A 22,003-nucleotide genomic window follows, 5' to 3' on the forward strand; every position below is an offset into this window, starting at 1 on the left:
TCAATTGACTGATTTCCTTATATGAACTGTAACTCAGTAATATCTTTGAAATTGTTGCATGTTGCGTTTCTATTTTTGTTCAGAGTAGTAATGTGACTTGTCATCTTGCTTTGTATTCGTCAGTGTGTGGATTGGAATAGCTTTTTTGGCAGTTACAGGTAGATCCTGTCCTATGCTAAACCATAGAGTAGATAAATCTGTTTATAGATGGATCTTTGTGGTCTTCACATTTAAACCGACACTCTGGTTTTAATTCCCCAGTCCTGGACCGCATTTCCCCCCTCAGTAGTGACATGCGTGTTTAGTTGCACTCTGATGTCAGAATGTCAGAATGTGCTCCACCACACCACACATTACCATGGGTGATACAGTATGATCATTGAGTGTGGTAAGCATGTTTTTAAATGTAGAAAAGGGTTAGGTGGGCCTCCCGAGTGGCGCATTGGTCTAAGGCACTGCATCACAGTGCTAGCTGTGCCACTAGAGACCCTGGTTCGAGTCTAGGCTCTGTCGCAGCCGGCCATGACCGGGAGAACCATGTGGCGGCACACAATTGGCCCAGCGTCGTCCAGGTTAGGGGAGGGTTTGGCCGGCAGGGGTATTCTTGTCCCATCGCGCACTAGTGACTCCTGTGGCGGGCCGGGCGCAGTGCACCTGACACGGTCGCCAGGTGTACGGTGTTTCCTCCGACACATTGGTTCGGCTGGCTTCCGGGTTAAGCAGGCAGTGCGGCTCGGCCAGGTTAAGCAGGCAGTGCGGCTCGGCCGGGTTGTGTTTCGGAGGACGCACGCTCTCGACCTTCGCCTCTCCCGAGTCCGTACGGGAGTTGCAGCGATGGGACAAGACTGTAACTACCAATTGGATACCACGAAATTGGGAAGAAAAAAAATAACAAGGGTTAGGTAGGAATATGATGTAGGTATTTGCTGTGGAAAGGGAAAACTATAGTATGCTATAGTTATAGTGATATAATGGCCCATTCAAGGTTTGTATTTCACCAGTCCATTTACAAGCCAGAGGAAGTCCCTCTACAGTACACAGTATTTAAGAATGGAATCGACTACCCACACACTCACTCATTCTCTGTCTCTTTCTCTCTCTTCTCTCGTCCCCTAGCTGGTGAAGCTATGCAGTGGGATGATCGAAGCAGGGAAGGCGTATGTCAGCGCCAACAAACTCTTTGTGAACGGGATCCGGGACCTGTCCCAACAATGCAAGAAGGATGAGATGATCTCGGTGAGGTTCAGTTGGATCCAGAATAAAGTCTAATGTCAAGTCTATTCACCACTCCTCTATCGGTTAGGTTACAGCCTCATAACCTTGTTATTGTACACACTGACTGAATATCAATCTATGTTTTCAGGATATTTAAGGCTCATCATATAACATGTCTCCCTATGTACATACTACTATAAAACATGTGGTTGAATGTCATGGGCTTAGCTCTACTTAATGCTTAGTCTTAGGAGTGGTTGGTGCTTTCCTGCTCTCTGACCATGTGCCTGAGTAAGTCTGTGTGTAAACCTGATTACTCTACTAATGGATTAGTCAGTGTCAGAGGAGGAATCAGGCCTGGAGTGGGGACTCATTACAGTACGTCTTGGCCAGGCTTTCAGGACCAGCGTCTCCAGTACTTTCTCCCAGTGGGAGTAGACTTGTTGCCACCAACATTAAGTGGCACTAAAGGACTGCTAGTGCTTGGCTCCCCAATGGGTTTACACGTATGCCTAATTCTGAGGATCTTATTCAATGCTGCTCTTATTTGTCATTTTTCATTGTAAAAATGGGACCAGAAAAAATAAGAAACCCGCACACGGCTCTTACTAGTATCACTGCTCTTGCTAGTATCTCTGCTCTTGCTAGTATCTCTGCTCTTGCTAGTATCTCTGCTCTTGCTGGTATCACTGCTATTGCTAGTATCACTGCTCTTGCTAGTATCACTGCTCTTGCTAGTATCACTGCTCTTTATTAAGCTTACATATCGGCCTCAAGAAAATAACCTGGCCTCCAATTATGTTTCCCTTAGTGTTGTTCTCTTAGTGTTATACAATATGGGGGAAACAATCCTCTATTTTACTCAATTTCTTTGTGTCAACCAGTAAAATCAACCAATTTAAACTTAATTTGACTTTGTGTATGTAAATTAGCTACTTTCATAAATGAAATTAATCAAAACTTGCACTCTTGTATTTTTGTTGTGGCAGCATTGGCAAAGTGAACAGGACCTCTCTCTGTCTCTAATCTTGTTAAAACGCTGTAATACAATATTCTGAAGCTATTGTGTCTTGTTTTCCTTGCAGGAGTGCCTGGAAAAGTGTGGGGAGAGCCTCCAGGAAATAGTCAACTACCACATGGTAAGTCTCCCTCCCTCCCTCCAGATACTGAACGTCCATAGGGACCAGGCAGCACTGAGCACAGTGATTTCATCACATCTTGAAATGCTAACATGGACAGGCATTTAGGCCTCGCGAGGGTATCCTATTCCCTTTAACACAAGCCTGGGGGGTCAGTCTAACCTGTCTTTAAATGATTCAACATGCAGCAACATTTCATTCACAAATCATTCAATGTCTCTTTTTCTCAGTTATTTGATGGCTCTGTCCGGACTCTATATGTGGCCGTGTAGCTATGACTATCTGCCAATCAGCACACTGTCTTAAAGGGCAATTCCACCACTTTTCAACCTCATATTCATTATCTCCAGCACCATACCAGTATCTACATATGTAAAAAATATAAAGTAAAAAAGCTATACCCGATGACATCATCAAAAGTTAAAACAGTTTAAACGTGGGGAGCAAAAAAATACCCTCCCTCTGACTAAAAACACGTTGCAGGTTTTGAAAATCACTGTTTTTAATTTTTAAATAACCATTTTTTCTTATCTTTTCAACCACAGATCATAGAAATGTAGAGACTGGTATGGTGCTGGAGATAATGAATATGAGGTTGAAAAGTGGTGGAATTGCCCTTTAAAGGAGACCACAGTAGTTTATAGGGCAGGAGAGGGTTGGATACTGCATAGCAGCTGTCTTACACACTGTGAGTTGCCTTCATAGTGTTTACTAGGGCTGCATGATATGGGCAAAAAATTTAATAGCGTTTTTTTAAACCAAATATTGCGATTTGACTTACGATAAAGATCAAAACACTTGAACTGTTGAAATCATTTAAAAATAATTATTTATATTAAGAAGCAAAATGGAAAGCAGCATCGTTCTTGTTTGGAACAATCTGTTCACCTAACAGAACAGCATGCAAACTTATAGTGAATCTAACAGCGGAGGGAAGGAACAGCACTGTTTGAGTGACAGAGGGCGGGGCTTTTTGTGTGTGGGAAGCAGCCGCAACAGGAGAGAGGGAGAGAGACGACAAACAGAGTAAACTAGAATCACGGACGTTACACGCGGCTGAGTGGCGTTTCAAAATATTGCGATATGGATATTGCACGTCAATATTGCGATTTTGATCTAATTTCGATTAATTGTGCAGCCCTAGTGTGTACAGTCCGTTAATTTCAGTTAGAAGAGACATTAGCTAAAGAACCCGTTACACAGGTTTTACAGTTTAAATAAGTTTCCTTTACTTGGAGATGTTTTGCAGAATTTACACCTTTAGAGTTGTTTTCCATGTAGGCTACATGAGAAGCATCAATGCAGTCACCAATTGCAATAACAACTTTGAATACAGTAACAAGAGAAAAACCACAGCGTTGACTGGAGGCTAAGGGAGCATCTCCACAGACCTAGCACAGACTTAGCTCCTGTCGTGAACCAGAAGCCCTGGAATTTATTGCTGTGTTGTTTCCCCTTCTCCTTCCAAACTCAGACACTCTGCTCTCTGTAGCTTCTTTGAAGTCCATTAGTCTTAAACGCTGCTGCATGTTTGATGTTTCTGTTAAGAAGCCTGAGCATCCCATTCCTTTTTGAGGCCAGGAAATGGGTAGCAAATCACCAGCGTCTTTTCTATCAGGAGAGAGAGAATATATCTACACTCTTTAAAAAAAAGGTGCTATCCAGAACCTAAAATGGTTCTTCAGCTTTCCCCATAAGATAACCTTTTGAAGAACCCTTTTTTGGTTCCAGGTAGAACCCTTTTGGTTCCAGGTAGAACCCTTTTAGGTTCCATGTAAAGCCCTTTCCACAGAGGGTTCTACATGGAACCCAAAAGAGTTCTACTTGGGACCAAAAGGGGTTCGCCTATGGGGACAGCCGAAGAACCCTGTCGGAACCCTTTTTTTCTAAGAGTGTAGAGAGAGAGAGAGAGAGAGCAGCATTACAAATGAGAGATTAATAGGTGAGGTCACTGAGGTGGATTAAGAGTGGAAGAGTGAGGCAGGGATGACCCTGTCTGACCCTGCTTTCATCACACAGGCAATGTGATTCAGAGAAGCCAGCAAGATCTAAATCGGTCAGGGGAGCAGTGAGTGATCTGATGAGTAAAACTGATACAGGTCCTCTGTAGCTCAGCAGGTCAGTTGGTAGAGCATGGCGCTTGCAAATGCGAGGATAGTGGGTTCAATTCCCGGGAACAACTGTATGTGAAAGTTATGCACGCTTGACTGTAAGTCACTTTGGATAAAAGCATCTGTTAAATGGCATATATTATGCTATAGATCATCACTGGGGCTGAGGGGCGGAGACATGGACATGGCAATAGCTGTTGGTTTACTGTACACCTTCATAACTTTGCTTTTGGCCCTGTGTAACTGCTCTTTCACCAGCGCCAGCTCCAGTCAGTGGCATTACTGTCTGTATGTCTGTCTATCTGTCTGTCTGTGAGTGAAGGGAGACAGAGGGAGAAGGGTGAGGGAGGGGAGACTGAGGGAGAAGGGGGAGGAAGGGGCGACTGAGGGAGAAGGGTGAGGAAGGGGCGACTGAGGGAGAAGGGTGAGGAAGGGGCGACTGAGGGAGAAGGGTGAGACCCACCCTCCCCTCATCCCTGCTCGCCCTCCCCTCTCTATCTCTCCTCCTTGCTCCCTCTAATCCACATGAAAGCCAGCAGCCTGGCTCGCTGGACATTAGCATTACTGGGTCTCAGTGGTGCTCTGTGTTCCTTTGATGTGTGGAATGAGGAGGAGCAGACGAAGGACACAGGCAGGATTGATAAAGGAATCATGGAATCCCTATTTAGTCAGAAAAATGAAAAAAAATGCTTAACATAATGATCTTTCAACAGCCCTAAACGGTAGTCAGGGTAGCACTCTGCCCCATCTGATTTGACGATAAGGGCTTTGCAGTTTCATCATCTGTAGCATCATTGTACAACTGTTGTAGGTTAATCTTTTAAAAGCTCATCTTTAGTTTCTTAACAACAAATGGGCAGCGTAGTATATTGAAGCAGCCTTGAGTCTCCATGCATCCATTCATTTCTTGACTTCAGCAGTGTTGCAAGAGATTCATATATAAGAAATGATGAGGGCTACATCTGCAGCTTATAACATGCCCCTCAGCCCCCTGTGAGCAGTGTTGAAGTATGTGTGTGTACGTGTGTGTGTGAAGGCGTCCGCCTGCTTCCCAACCGAAACAGTTCGTGCATATATTATGAAGACATTTTGTGAGGTTTCTGTTAGTTTTGGAGTTCGTTTAGGGTTTTGTCGGCTGTTAGGGGCATGGCAGCTGCCACCGTTTCTACTCGATTCCATGGGCACCCATCCAGTCCAGACTAGTAAAAGACTCATACAAATTGGGCCGTTCGAGTGCCAACTGCCCCTGTCACAGCCAACCCCTTGTGCCCTCATAACCCATATTCACAGTCACACACACGTGGGTAGACAGACACATACACATGAAGCAGGGACACGAAGAGAACGCCCTAGAATCTGCTTCTCTCCACTTCCTGCTAATTCAGTTACTATGCCTGGCCAGATCAACCAACACAACAGAACAAACAGGCTGTGTTTGCTTGGAAGTAAGACCCAAGGCAAGTATAGCTCCCTGTGGGAGAGACTGGGGGGAGAGACTGGAAGGGAAAGACTGGGGGGCGACTGGGGGGAGAGACTGGGGGGCGACTGGGGGGAGAGACTGGGGGGAGACTGGGAGGGAGAGAGACTGGGGGGGGGGACTGGGAGGGAGAGAGACTGGGGGGTGAGAGACTGGGGGAGAGACTGTGGGAGGTGGGGGCTTAATGTAATAAAACAGTTACTGAACAGTATTTATTTGCCCACAATCCCTGGATTATCAGCAGGGGGTACAGCAACGTGACCATCCAGAGCTGTGGAGCTAGACGCTGTAGACAAAGCATGGGGATTCACATCCCCATCACGTTCCCAGTTAGGATCAGCCAGTAGGTATTCTCTGGATACTGGTCCAGGGGAGTGGGATTCTGCTACATTTAGGTTGGATTCTCTACGTTAGTAGAATTCCGAAGTGGGATAACAAGTTCTGGGGCCTCATTGATAACCGTTGCATAAATGTAACACTAAATGTATGCGTGAGCCATCTCTGAAAATATGTTTTGGGGCATATTTTGTGCGTACGCAACGTTTATAAACAAGGCCTCTGGTCTCTTGGCAATGGTAACTGTTGATGGAAGAGAGGACAGAGTGGGATTCTACATTTTAGTCATTTAGCAGACGCTCTTATCCAGAGCGACTTACAGGAGCAATTAGGGTTAAGTGCCTTGCTCAAGGGCACATCGACAGATTTTTCACCTAGTTGGCTTGGGGATTAGAACCAGCGACCTTTCGGTTACTGGCACAACGCTCTTAACCACTAAGCTACCTGTATTCCACCAATAGCATTCCTGCAACCTTTCCATGCAGAGAGTTAGTGCTATGGTTAGCCTATACAGCATTTCACTGCAAAATAGATTAAGCTAGGTAAGTATAGTAGGGGTCGGATTCGTTGGTGCAGACAGAGTGGGTAGGAGATATCTGACCTTTTATGATTGGTTCAAATATCCCCCTGTCCCAACATGCCTGTGTAAGTACTGTTGTGATCCCATTGTGTATACTCTGGTTCTAGACGTCTACTGTCAGGACATACAGGATATGTGTTTTACATTTCCCTGTTCTTCTAGTCCATAGAAACTCTATTCACCACCCCTGTTTCTGTCTTGGTATTTCCATGTTATTCTAGTCCATAAAAACTCTATTCACCACCCCTGTATCTGTCTTGGTATTTCCCTGTTCTTCTAGTCCGTAGAAACTCTATGCACCACCCCTGTTTCGGTCTCGGTAGGCGACAGTCTCTCTCTCTTTCCTCACACAGGGAGCACCTGTGTCATCTTGGCCTAATTAAGACAATGTACAGTGAGGGAAAAAATTATTAGACCCCCTGCTGATTTTGTACATTTGCCCACTGACAAAGAAATGATCAGTCTATAATTTTAATGGTAGGTTTATTTGAACAGTGAGAGACAGAATAACAACAAAAAAATCCAGAAAAACGAATGTCAAAAATTTTATAAATTGATTTGCATTTTAATGAGGGAAATAAGTATTTGGCCCCCTCTCAATCAGAAAGATTTGTGGCTCCCAGGTGTCTTTTATACAGGTAACGAGCTGAGATCAGGAGCACACTCTTAAAGGGAGTGCTCCTAATCTCAGCTTGTTACCTGTATAAAAGACACCTGTCCACAGAAGCAATAAATCAATCAGATTCCAAACTCTCCACCATGGCCACGACCAAAGAGCTCTCCAAGGATGTCAGGGACAAGATTGTAGACCTACACAAGGCTGGAATGGGCTACAAGACCATCGCCAAGCAGCTTGGTGAGAAGGTGACAACAGTTGGTGCGATTATTCGCAAATGGAAGAAACACAAAATAACTGTCAATCTCCCTCGGCCTGGGGCTCCATGCAAGATCTCACCTCGTGGAGTTGCAATGATCATGAGAACGGTGAGGAATCAGCCCAGAACTACACGGGAGGATCTTGTCAATGATCTCAAGGCAGCTGGGACCATAGTCACCAAGAAAACAATTGGTAACACACTACGCCGTGAAGGACTGAAATCCTGCAGCGCCCGCAAGGTCCCCCTGTTCAAGAAAGCACCTATACAGGGCCGTCTGAAGTTTGCCAATGAACATCTGAATGTTTCAGAGGAGAACTGGGTGAAAGTGTTGTGGTCAGATGATACCAAAATTGAGCTCTTTGGCATCAACTCAACTCGCCGTGTTTGGAGGAGGAGGAATGCTGCCTATGACCCCAAGAACAAACATTATGCTTTGGGGGTATTTTTCTGCTAAGGGGACAGGACAACTTCACCGCATCAAAGGGATGATGGACGGGGCCATGTACTGTCAAATCTTGGGTGAGAACCTTCTTCCCTCAGCCAGGGCATTGAAAATGGGTCGTGGATGGATATTCCAGCATGACAATGACCCAAAACACACGGCCAAGGCAACAAAGGAGTGGCTCAAGAAGAAGCACATTAAGGTCCTGGAGTGGCCTAGCCAGTCTCCAGACCTTAATCCCATAGAAAATCTGTGGAGGGAGCTATACACAGGCGGCTGTCACCACAAAGCAGCTATACACAGGCGGCTGTCACCACAAAGCAGCTATACACAGGCTGCTGTCACCACAAAGCAGCTACACACAGGCTGCTGTCACCACAGGCGGCTGTCACCACAAAGCAGCTACACACAGGCTGCTGTCACCACAGGCTGCTGTCACCACAGGATGCTGTCACCACAGGCTGCTGTCACCACAAAACAGCTACACACAGGCGGCTGTCACCACAGGCGGCTGTCACCACAGGCTGCTGTCACCACAGGCGGCTGTCACCACAAAACAGCTACACACAGGCTGCTGACACCACAGGCTGATGTCACCACAGGCTGCTGTCACCACAGGCTGCTGTCACCACAAAACAGCTACACACAGGCTGCTGACACCACAGGCTGATGTTACCACAGGCTGCTGTCACCACAAAACAGCTACACACAGGCTGCTGTCACCACAGGCTGATGTCACCACAGGCAGCTGTCACCACAGGTGGCTGTCACCACAAAGCAGCTACACACAGGCTGCTGTCACCACAGGCTGCAGTCATCACAGGCGGCTGTCACCACAAAGCAGCTATACACAGGCGGCTGTCACCACAAAGCAGCTATACACAGGCGGCTGTCACCACAAAGCAGCTATACACAGGCGGCTGTCACCACAAAGCAGCTATACACAGGCTGCTGTCACCACAGGCGGCTGTCACCACAGGCTGCTGTCACCACAGGCGGCTGTCACCACAGGCTGCTGTCACCACAGGCGGTTGTCACCACAGGCTGCTGTTGCCACGAAGCAACCAAGGAATGCCCCAGGCTGAGGCTGCACAACACAACCCTACCGCTGAGCTGAGCCAGGCTAGGAAACCCCTCAGCACTTTTCTGTGTCCAGTCTACACACACACACACACACACTAAGCAACCTGGAGGCATGTTAACTACAAACCTCTCTAGTTAAAACTCTGTGGGTTACTGACGCAGAGCAAGCAGCCACTTCAATCCTCCCCCAGGCTATCCATCAACATGTCAGACGTACGTCTCATGAGGGTGTCCACTCTGTCAACCTAACTTCACTTACACAGTAGTGTTTATTGCCAGGCCCTACAGGCCTTGTTGATTGTATTAGAATTATCCACGTATCTGTGAGATTTGTTGGTTGCACAAGATTTCAATTCCCACTTGCTGTTTTGTGGCTTATTAACTTGGATGAGAGAGAGAGAGAGAGAGAGAGAGAGAGAGAGAGAGAGAGAGAGAGAGAGAGAGAGAGAGAGAGAGAGAGAGAGAGAGAGAGAGAGAGAGAGAGAGATCCCTCTGCCTTGCCAAGCTGTGCTGATTTACAGTGACAAAGGGTGGTCGGCGTCCGCCTCCTAACAAGCGATCCCACAAACCTTTAGGAAGGGCCAGAAGCATCAAAAGCAGAGGCCTAACTCTATGATTAGCATATCTGAGGATGGTTGGATGAGGCAGACTCTTGTGTAAGAAAAGGAATTCCTTTGTTCGTTAATCAAGTGGGGCGCACTCTCTCTGTCTCTCTACCTCTTTCTCTCCTTTCTCTGCTCGCTCTCTTTTTCTCTTTCATTCTCTCTCTTTTTCTCTCTCTTTCTCTCACTTTCTCGTCTTATTTGGACCCAGTGAAGTTTATAGAGTAATAAAACTAACAGTGAAAATACACAGCTTATACCTTGTGATTTACATCAGTACTCTGTAGCATTGTGGTTACAACTTCTGGTCTTAATTGATCAAAATGACATGGCTTATGGTGGTGTTAGGTTTGCCATGCTGACGTATGTGGTCTTAATAAAGTTATCTTGTGAGGTCATTGTAATTGTATGTTGATCCACAGGTATGTTATTTTCCATGTACTAAGATCACTCAATGCTGTATTCAATGCATGTGCTATAGATACTGTATGTGGTTAAGGAGGCTTTACTTTGGTCAATCCACTTTACATGGTCTCCTAAAATTCATCCCAAATCTGCATTCTAATCCGGACACAGCCAATCTCCCAGCTACCAATCACTCTGTCCATCAATCAGAGAGAGGATGGGCCACCATCCACCCTACCTCTGACCTAACCCTGCTAATCGCTAAACACGGACATCAAATTCAATTGTTTTATGGGCAAAGCCAGAAAATAACAATTTGCTGTCTTCACCATGTACTGTTCTGTAGCTGTGGTATAGATTATCTCCCTCCCTTTCTCCCCTCCCTCTCTCGCTCCCTTCCTCCCTCCCTCTCCTGCTCCCTTCCTCCCTCCCTCTCTCCCTCCCTCTCTGTCCCAGTTACCTATTTTACTGCAGCCACAGTGTGGCATGGTATTGATGTGAAAGCTGAATTGTGGTTATAGGAACTATTATGATTGTAAAAATGAGAAAACGTCAGATTATTTTTAAGCATACGCAATCACTGTGAATGTCCTCCAAATAAGAGAGGAAAGGGGGGATTTTGAAAGAAGGAGAGGATTTGTAGTGTAGTGTGTGTGCTCATATGTGAGTGTGTTCGTGAGCACATGTGTGTTATTCGTCTCACAGTATTTGTATGCATGGAAAGGGTGATCTCAATTTGCATTTAATTAATTTGAGAATTAATGTTATAAATCCAGTCCTTTATCGCCCCCTGTTGGTTGAGATTGTATGTTACTGAAGGATGATCAACAGCACTGCAAAATCAGAAACCTCTCTATCTACATTTGTGGGCACAAAATAAGTTACATACATGCTCAAAACCTCTGACTCCACACTCGTGACCAACACATGCTAATGGAAGCTCCTTTTGTGTTTCAGATTCTGTTCGATCAAGCCCAGAGATCTGTGAAGCAGCAGCTGCACAACTTTGTGAAAGAGTAAGTTTAAAACAACATTGTCTCATGCTGTCTCTCCTATATAACTATGTAGCTTGAGACCATTTCTCACGCCCGACTGCCTCCTTGTTTGGACTGGGACCTACCTGAGGGGAAAGAAGCTTTACTGATTTATGGTGTTGGTGGACCACATCATAGGTGGGAAGTAGGCAGACTATCCCCAGTCTCAGGGCCTTTTACCTAGGAAAGGTCAGGGGTCATGGCCCTGCTCCTGTTTCTGTCTTAACCTCCTAGGAAAAGCTGGGGTGAACTGGGGGGCAGAATAAGGAACACGCGTATCAAACAAACTTAATTATCCTTGGTGAATGGTCCAACCACAAACAGTATTTTGATTTTCAACCATGTATTCAACATACCACTCCTTGGTGAATCTGTCAACCACAAACAGTATTGTCATTCCCAACCATGTGTTCCACTTACCCCTGTTATCTGGTCAGGTACAACTAAAGGAATCACATGAAGTGTCCCTTGTTAAACACAATCTCACTGTCATCCCCAATTTCTCATTCTCAGGGATGTCCGTAAATTCAAGGAGACCAAGAAGCACTTTGACCGCATGCGTGAGGACATGGAGATAGCCCAGGTGAAGAACGCCCAGGCTCCCAGGAACAAACCCCATGAGGTGGAAGAGGCCACCGGAACACTCAGTATCACCAGGAAGTGCTTCAGACACCTGGCCCTCGACTACGTACTTCAGGTGAGATAGAAAACATAACCAGAGTCATACATGGACTCAGAAAGATCCCTTTGGATCCTGTAGGTCTAGAATATAATAGAATTCCCACAAGAGGGAATAGGGTTGGTGAATTCACTGGCGGACCCTTTAAGATGGTGGTACAGTCAGTGTGCCCTTCATATGGGCATTGTTTTCAGAGTCAGGAAATTGTAGTTCACACATTGTATCTCAGCATGGTTTTAGCTCGGCATGCCCACATGTTGTCTCCTCTCAGTCTCTAGACAGCTACTAAATTTGCCTCTGGGAACAGAGTGACTGATGTTGTGTGATCGCTGTGGCTCCCTCTGTCTGCATTATGCATTGTGTCTGCCGGCACTAACGTCCTCTCTGCTCTAATTTGGAGTGTGTGTGTCTGTGTGTGACCCTGTTTGGTTTTAATTGAAAGTGGCTGAAGGCAGAGAAGGTCACGGGTGTGTCTGAAGATTTATTCTAGTGACCTCAAATGTAGTGCAATATCTCATTTAGGTTTGCATGATTCAGACATTCTTTAAGATGTTTTTTTATCCCTAAAATGCCAACATGATGACCATGATTGGTTCATATATAGGTCATTACAGTATCATGTTGATTTCATGCGATTTAGTTCAGAACATACAAAAAACTGAGAGACAGGCAGGACTGCCGGACACATGCAGTGCAGCTCTCTAGTGTTGTATGTGGTTGGTCTCTGTACTAACAGTGAAATGTAACTATTGTCCACAAGAGGGAGATGTTTCAATGCACAGGAGTATCAGATAAGACTGATGGAAATGTTTCAATGCACAGATGTTTCAATGCACAGGAGTATCAGATAAGACTGATTCTGGTGCCGTTGTAATATACACTATTATTACTCACAGTTACTCACCTCTTCCCCTCCTGCAGATCAACGTCCTTCAAGCAAAGAAGAAGTTTGAGATCCTAGATGCTGTAAGTGCGTTTAACGTCCGATCCATCACCATAGAGTACAGTGCTGTAGAGTGTCCTGTTGTTTTTAAAAACATACCAGTAATGTATTGCTTATATTCTCCTGTCTGTCTCTCTCTCCTCTGCAGATGCTGTCCTTCATGCACGCCCAGTACTCCCTCTTTCAGCAGGGCTACAATCTGCTGGATGAGATTGACCCCTACATGAAGAAGCTGGCTGCTGAGGTGAGCATCACCACCACCCACACCATCCTCATGTTAGCCCCTAAGCCCTGGGTCCTGATTGGTATTGGATTGGTTCTGATTGAAAATATCGACCCAGGCAGAGTTGCGTCACCGATGGATGCTCTGTCCACTGCTGTGCTGTCTGTTTACATAATAGTGCATTAGCCTTCTGATTTGGCTGTGTGAAACTGGGGACATTATCTGTTAGTCAAAGACTTCATCAGCATGGTATCGCGTCAGGTGGAATACATGTACAGCATGCTGAATAGTGAAACAGACCTGAGTCAGTGCTTCATTACAAAACATTGACCTCTCACACGTCATTGCCCTTTGGGCTCTGGTAGTTCAAAGTGTTGTAGTCAATTGCTGAGCATCACTCTGACTCAATCTGACTGCTATGCTTTCATGTTGGAATTGCCCATGCTTAAAATGTAGCGCTTCCATGGATATTCCTTGGCTTAACCTCTTCTCTACTCACACATCTCAGCTATGTGACCAACCTCATCTGAGCGTGTTTTTTTTTTTTTCTTGTTTCCAGTTGGATCAGTTGGTGATTGATTCGGCCATGGAGAAGAGGGATATGGAACACAAGCACGCCATTATACAGCAGAGGGTAAGCAAGCAGCTATTTCACGTTTCTCCCTTTCCTCTGGAAGTTGGGCAGGTCTGGGTCTGGGACTGAGTTTGCTAGCCTGGGGGAGGGGATACTACAAAGCAGGATCAAGGAGTTAGCCAGCTAACTTGCCTAAATATTCTGATATAACTTTTTAAAAAATTGAAAAGTAAGCTTGAAATGGGCATGATCTAATTGATTCAACAAACAAGAACACATATCTAAGTTTAGCTTTTATGACGAACCAGAAGATCAATAGTTATTTTATGTTTGCTTGTCAAAGCTAGCTGGCTAACTCATTGATCCTCATTTGTAGTACACCCCTCTGGTCCCATACTTTAGTGTTTCCCAACTCCAGTCCTTCAGTACCCCCAAAAGCACACATTTTTGTTGTGGCCTTGGATAAGCACACCTGATTCAACTTGTCAACTAATCATCAAGCCCTCAATGAGTTGAATCAGGTGAGTTTATCTGGGACTACAACAAAAATGTGTGCTGTTGGGGGTACCGGAGGACTGGAGTTGGAAAATACTGCCATAATGTACAGTGGGGAGAACAAGTATTTGATACACTGATGATTTTGCAGGTTTTCCTACTTACAGAGCAGAGAGGTCTGTCATTTTTATCATAGGTACACTTCAACTGTGAGAGACGGAATCTAAAACAAAAATCCAGAAAATCACATTGTATGATTTTTAAGTAATTAATTTGCATTTTATTGCATGACATAAGTATTTGATCACCTACCAACCAGTAAGAATTCCGGCTCTCACAGACCTGTTAGTTTTTCTTTAAGAAGCCCTCCTGTTCTCCACTCATTACCTGTATTAACTGCACCTGTTTGAACTTGTTACCTGTATAAAAGACACCTGTCCACACACTCAATCAAACAGACTCCAACCTCTCCACAATGGCCAAGACCATAGAGCTGTGTAAGGACATCAGGGATAAAATTGTAGACCTGCACAAGGCTTGGATGGGCTACAGGACTATAGGCAAGCAGCTTGGTGAGAAGGTAACAACTGTTGGCGCAATTATTAGAAAATGGAAGAAGTTCAAGATGACGGTCAATCACCCTCGGTCTGGGGCTCCATGCAAGAGCTCACCTCGTGGGGCATCAATGATCATGAGGAAGGTGAGGGATCAGCCCAGAACTACACGGCAGGACCTGGTCAATGACCTGAAGAGAGCTGGGACCACAGTCTCAAAGAAAACCATTAGTAACACACTACGCCGTCATGTATTAAAATCCTGCAGCGCACACAAGGTCCCCCTGCTCAAGCCAGCGCATGTCCAGGCCCGTCTGAAGTTTGCCAATGACCATCTGGATGATCCAGAGGAGGAAGCTATTTGTAAGTCGCTCTGGATAAGAGCGTCTGCTAAATGACGTAAATGTAAACGTAAATCTGATGAGACAAAAATTTAGCTTTTTGGTCTAAACTCCACTCGCCGTGTTTGGAGGAAGAAGAAGGATGAGTACAACCCCAAGAACACCATCCCAACCGTGAAGAATGGAGGTGGAAACATCATTCTTTGGGGATGCTTTTCTGCAAAGGGGACAGGATGACTGCACCGTATTGAGGGGAGGATGGATGGGGCCAAATATCGCGAGATCTTGGCCAACAACCTCCTTCCCTCAGTAAGAGCATTGAAGATGGGTCGTGGCTGGGTCTTCCAGCATGACATCGACCCGAAACACACAGCCAGGGCAACTAAGGAGTGGCTCCATAAGAAGCATCTCAAGGTCCTGGAGTGGCCTAGCCAGTCTCCAGACCTGAACCCAATAGAAAATCTTTGGAGGGAGCTGAAAGTCCGTATTGCCCAGCGACAGCCCCGAAACCTGAAGGATCTGAAGAAGGTCTGTATGGAGGAGTGGACCAAAATCCCTGCTGCAGTGTGTGCAAACCTGGTCAAGACCTACAGGAAACGAATGATCTCTGTAATTGCAAACAAAGGTTTCTGTACCAAATATTAAGTTCTGCTTTTCTGATGTATCAAATACTTATGTCATGCAATAAAATGCAAATTAATTACTTAAAAATCATACAATGTGATTTTCTGGATTTTTTAGATTCCGTCTCTCACAGTTGAAGTGTACCTATGATAAAAATTACAGACCTCTACATGCTTTGTAAGTAGGAAAACCTGCAAAATTGGCAGTGTATCAAATACTTGTTCTCCCCACTGTATGTGCCATAGCCATGACTCCTCTATCGTTGCCATGCACCATACACGTATGGCTTGATAATGATGGAAGAGGTGTAGGGGACTAGGGCTAGGCTAGTCTTCTGTGAGTTGGCCATATCTGAACTGGGGTTGGGCTGGGAGTTTGGCTGTGTTTTAGGGCACACTTTACACATCAGAGCTCCCTCCAGTCCAGTGAGTCCACCAGCTGGCTCTGAGTGTCTTCTGTTATGACTGGGGGATTAGGAACTGGTGAGCGTTTGATTAGTCTCCCTCAGAAAAGTCCAGTCATTGATTTAACTGTTAAATCAGACGGGAATTAAGTGTTTTAAGAGGCTAATAATCCCAGTGTTGTCTACTGTAAATAACAATGCTCAGCACTATTGGTATATGCTAGGCTAGCTAATCATTGGGATTTGTGGCCCTAACTGTGTTTTTTAAATCCGGTAAAATGCTGATATTTGAAATGTGTGTTCTCTCTGTCATAGTGTCTCTGATGTTATTTTAGTGTTTTCACAGATCATTTTGGTCTCAGATGCAGGTCCCCTGTGCCATGCTATATTTACTGACAAATGTACCTGTCTGTTTGCTGTCAGTTTGCTGTGAAAAAAGATCAAAATAAAATTGATTTCAAGAGCATAATGTTAGTTGAGCTCTTACTAAGAACGTTTCATTTCACGACATGTCAAATGTGGGAACCAAACACATAAGGCAATAGTTCCTCAACACTCAGGAAGTCTGTCCTGTCTGTCCAGATCTGTTTGTGCTGTCCTGCCAACTCCTACAACAATGACCGTAGGAAAGACAGCACAAACAGATCTGGGACCAGGCTAGTCCTCTCCTGGTTGTGAATGAATAATCCCTGGCCTGTTGAGCGGGACTTCCTGAGTTCCTCATGATCTCCATATGAATGAGACACTATAGGGTTCAGTCTCAGGGTCCAGAGCCCCAGGAACAATACTAATTTACCTCAAGAAGGATCAGTAGCCATCTGTCCATCCCATCCGCCTGCAGATCACCAGGCAAGGGGCCCTGGACACCCCACTCACACCAGGCCACTGCCAGTAGTCTGCAGACAGACAAACAGGAGAGGGCAGAATGCATTGATCTGGTTATGCCCTGAAGACCAGTGCTTCTAAACACAAGCATCAAACTAACACCACTGGCAAGTGGTAGTTTATGAAAATGTCAGCATCTGATCACAAGTAAAATATAGCCTATGCTTTTATAGGGCTGGTCATTTTAAAGAAGAGCTCAAATATCAGAGATAGTAGCTAGGTTTCCATCCAGATTTTCATAAATAGAAAATGTGCCTACTGTGGTTTTGGTACATGCCCTCTAGCCAACAGCTAGCAGATACAGTGTGGGTAGGCTAGTTTACATGATGAGATTATGGATAAGAGTGAGAATATTTTTAGTTGTCAAACAGCAGTCAAGTATCGATCATAATGTCACCGGAATAAAACCCTCAACATTTATTGGAAAGGGGCATCAAGCTCATACCGTGCACTTTCACCACCCTGTAAAGTTCATCATAATTAATTTCATCTGTAGCCTAATAAACTAACTGCATGGTTTCCCAAGTCGTAGTCAGAGGACCACACACCATGTCATCGTGTGACTCCAAGTTTACTTCGATATGATGGTTATTATATCAATATTTGCGCATAAAGGCGTTTCAACAGCCATTTCTCACATAATTAATTTTACCGACACAAAAAGATCCCACCATGTCGAACAAACAAATCATCTGTCGGCATTTATAAATTGTACTGAAACTTCCTGTTTCCATCACAGCTGTCTGGATTTTTTTTTTATACAGTATGACTTTACTTGCATAAACACTGTGGATGGATATGTCGTTACTGGCTTCTAGAGTCAGATGATGAGACACTGGAAGGCCAAAAATAGGATTATAATCTGAGGTACAATTAAGCATGGAGATTATTGTATTATCACCCCCTCAACTGGTCTGCAATGCCCTCTTGGATGTTATAACGCTGCCTTATATCTCTCTCTCTCTCTCTGTTTCTCCAACCATGCTGTGATCTGCTCTACCAGACCCTCATGCAGGTGAGTACATGTTATACTTCACATGTCTGTTGCCTGCTTCTTGTGAGAGACTAATGCAGATGTACAGCACAGAACAGAACAGCTCAGATGTGCCATTGGAGCACATTAGCCAACCTCTTTGAAGTTATCTTAAGCTCTAGTGTGTGGGGCTGCAGGCGCCTACTACAGTACACTGAATAATGTATATGAAGCAATCAGATCCTCAGAGCTTTGTATGACTGCTATAGGCATAGCATCAGATAGTATAGCATATAGTTTGCTCTGAAGTGGGTCGCTCTGGTTCTGATCTGTTCTCTTTTGTTCAGAGGTTTTCTGCTGAATGGTTCTCCTGTGTGTTTTGTAGATTTCCTGAGGCAAAGAACGGTTGAATCTGATTGATGGACTTATTCTGCAAGTGCAGATCAGACCGGATATTGGTTCTTAATCTCATACTATTGGGAAATGTGTTTATCTCACCACTTCAAGCATCAGCTTATATCTCAGCTAAAACATTTGATAAATCAGTAGAGGTCTTACAACAACGGGCAGCAGTCTAGCCTAAATGTTCTGTGTTCCCTTCCCCTTGCTGAAAGTGTGAAATATCTCAGGGGTTTGTTTGTCCTTGTCACATTTGAACATGAGCAATAACCCTTGTGTAAACGTACGCACCACAAGGGTGCGTGCTCAGCCCACTCCTGTACTCCCTGTTCACCCATGACTGCGTGGCCAATCACGCCTTCAACTAAATCATCAAGTTTGCAGACGACACAACATTAGTAGGCTTGATTACCAACAATGACGAGACCGCCTACAGGGAGGAGGTGAGGGCTCTGGGAGTGTAGTGCCAGGATAATAACCTCTCACTCAACGTCAACAAAACAAAGGAGATGATCGTGGACTTCAGGAAACAGCAGAGGGTGCACCCCCCTATCCACATCGACGGGACCACAGTGGAGAAGGTGGAAAGCTTCAAGTTCCTTGGCGTACACATCACTGACAAACTGAAATGGTCCACCCACGCAGACAGTGTGGTGAAGAAGGCGCAACAGAGCCTCTTCAATCTCAGGAGGCTGAAGAAATTTGGCTTGGCACCTAAAACCCTCACCAACTTTTACAGATGCACAATTGAGAGCATCCTGTCGGGCCGTATCACCGCCTGGTACGGCAACTGCATTGCCCGCAACTGCAGGGCTCACCAGAGGGTGGTGCGGTCTGCCGAACACATTACCGGGGGCAAACTACCCGCCCTCCAAGACACCTACAGCACCTGATGTCACAGGAAGGCCAAAAAGATAATCAAGGACATGAACCACCCGAGCCACTTCCTGCTCACCCCGCTATCATCCAAAAGGCGAGGTCAGTACAGGTGCATCAAATCTGGGACAGAGAGAATGAAAAACAGCTTCTATCTCAAGGCCATCAGACTCTTAAATAGCCATCACTAACACATTAGAGGCTGCTGCTGCCTATTGAAATCACTGGCCACTTTAAGAAATGGAACACTAGTCACTTTAATAATGTTTACATATCTTGCACTACTCATCTCATATGTATATACTGTATTCTATTCTATAATATTCTACTGTATCTTAGTCCATGCCGCTCTGTCATTGCTTGTCCATATATGTATATATCCTTAAATTCCATTCCTTACTAGATTTGTGAGTATTGGGTATATGTTGTGAAATTGTTAGATATTACTTGTTAGATATCACTGCACTGTCGGAGCTAGAAGCACAAGCATTTTGCTACATCCGCAATAACATCTGCTAAACACGTGAATGTGACAAATAAAATTTGATTTGATTTGACATGGGACAATGGGGCACCCCTGACATCGTACAAGCAGAGAGGAGAATAAAGTGCTGCCACTGAGTGTGACATGACCTCTTTGGTACACAGAGCAGAGAAAGCCTGTAAATGTCAAGCCACTGAGGTTTTATTCATTTTTAACACTGGTTTTAATGGAGGAACTCTGTCCTGGCTAAGTTTGCCTGTGTAGTTTGTAACCACCATACATCTCTCCGGCTCTACACTACTACAGTACCATCACAGCATTCTAGGCTACTGTTCCTCTAGCAACAGCTTGTTATTGAATTAGGCTAAATACAAAATAACATTTTGGTCACAAAAAATAAATAGGGCTAATTAATTTTCAGCACTTGAATATTCCGATTTCAGGAGACTGGGGTAGCTATACAATCTCATATATTTTAGGCTATCACACGCATTAGCAGCTTTTTGCAGGACTGTGATTTATAATGCGTGTTTAGGGAAATGAGAATGTGGGAGTTATTTTTCTCCAGTGTTGTGCAGTCTGATAACTCAGATGGGCTCAGTTTCATGGTAACTGTTTCCCATGGCGACAGCATAGGGAGAGCTAAATGAACCAGGTGGGTTCAGGATTAGGACAGGCAGGCTGTTGTGGTATGGGTGGGGCTGAGGCTGGTAAGGCAAGGCAAGGCCCCAGGCCAGTTAGTGGCAGATGACACCTCAGGCATAATGGGACAAGAAGATCCTGGCTGGTTGCAAACAATAGTGGTGTAGTATGTCACTGCAGATCAGTGCCACCAACTGTCCATTTGGAAGAGAGTGAGAGGCAGCCATGTCTCCCTTCACCAAGTGGGTGATGAATCAGAACGTTCCTTCCCAGTCTGTTTAGTTTAGTGTAGTCTAGGGTGTCCACCCACAGTGGGTGAAAAAGCGCTTTGGTGAGGGAATTTCACTTCCTTATGTTATAAAATACATTTGACCAAGACAAATATGATTATTCATGTAATGAATCATTCACTGGGTATATTTCTAACATATCATTAACATGATATCCAAAAAGTCGGATTTCGTAACCTAATACACCCGATAATAACCACCGAGCTCTTACATAGCAGTGCAGGTTTCAGGTAACAATGTTTGAGGATTTTACATTTTGTGGTCGTCGTCTTCAAAGTTGTTTACGCGGGTCGCGAAAAGCAAAATTAGCATGACACAAGCTGAATAAAATGTGTAATGCTTTGAAAATAAAAAGCTTGGTATACGCTCAGTGCTCCGTTGTGAGAAATCCGCTGTGAGAAATCTTTGAAAAATAATAGGAATTTCGAATTAATATGAAAAGCGTCATGTCTCAAAATCGATATCCATCTTACCTCTATATTGTTTTACATCATGTGGATTCGAGAAGAAAGATGACAAGTGAGCCTAGAAGCCTAGCTGACGCGATGCAATTTTCCAGATTTTTGACCACTTTTTTTGCTCTGGCCTCCATTGATTTAGTCACCTTAAATCTGGGCCATCCTATAACGGTAAAACTCCAATATTTTGAATGGATTATGATAGAGACATGAGGTTTGGACCATTGATTTTCTTAGAGGATTATATCTACACAATTAATTATTTTACCCATTGGTCAAAATATGCGTTTTTGATTGAACACCCTATGTAGTCTACTTTAGTGTCTTGCCTCATTTGACATTTGCTTTGGCTGATCAAAGTCTATATCGCTCAGTATCTATAGTGCATTTGGAAAGTATTCAGACCCCTTCACCTTTTCCACAGTTTGTTACGTTGCAGCCTTATTCTAAAATAGATTACATAGTTCCCCCCTATCAATCTACACACAATGCCCCAAAATGACAAAGCATAAACAGGTTTTTAGAAATGTTCCTCAAAGGGCATCTACATGTTGATGGTAAGGATTTGTATTATTGATGGCAACTGGAAATGTATACGTTCGTAATTGTGTAGGCTAGACTAAATGGTAAATGTGCTGCTACTGACAGGTGTTCTATAGTGGCTTGCATTTGGGTTGTTTACGCTTTGTTCGGCTAGATGGCAAATATGCTCATAGCTTCTCAGTGGCGATTGCTTGATTAACTGAACTGGTTGCCAATTGTTTTTCCCCTTCTCGCGCGCTGCAGAACGTGGACGGGGTCCGAGGTTTGAATAGTCGTAAAAGTGTCCAAACAGCGCAGCGTGGATTTTGGTGTTAC

At 44.6% G+C, this 22,003-nt stretch overlaps 1 protein-coding gene across 2 annotated transcripts in view; it reads left to right on the forward strand.

Moving 5' to 3' along the window:
* Positions 1-22,003, forward strand: part of LOC121537985 (arf-GAP with coiled-coil, ANK repeat and PH domain-containing protein 3) — a 100,111-nt gene that overhangs the window by 58,933 nt on the left and 19,175 nt on the right. For both annotated transcript variants that reach the window (XM_041845686.2, XM_041845687.2), the window contains exons 3-10: positions 1,117-1,236; positions 2,301-2,354; positions 11,226-11,284; positions 11,816-11,999; positions 12,903-12,947; positions 13,073-13,168; positions 13,707-13,781; positions 18,027-18,038. In XM_041845686.2, coding sequence (XP_041701620.1) covers positions 1,117-1,236; positions 2,301-2,354; positions 11,226-11,284; positions 11,816-11,999; positions 12,903-12,947; positions 13,073-13,168; positions 13,707-13,781; positions 18,027-18,038 — 645 coding nt within the window. The remainder of the gene's footprint in view (positions 1-1,116; positions 1,237-2,300; positions 2,355-11,225; positions 11,285-11,815; positions 12,000-12,902; positions 12,948-13,072; positions 13,169-13,706; positions 13,782-18,026; positions 18,039-22,003) is intronic.

This window comes from Coregonus clupeaformis, chromosome 24 (assembly GCF_020615455.1).
Source record: "Coregonus clupeaformis isolate EN_2021a chromosome 24, ASM2061545v1, whole genome shotgun sequence".
Lineage (NCBI taxonomy): Eukaryota > Metazoa > Chordata > Actinopteri > Salmoniformes > Salmonidae > Coregonus > Coregonus clupeaformis.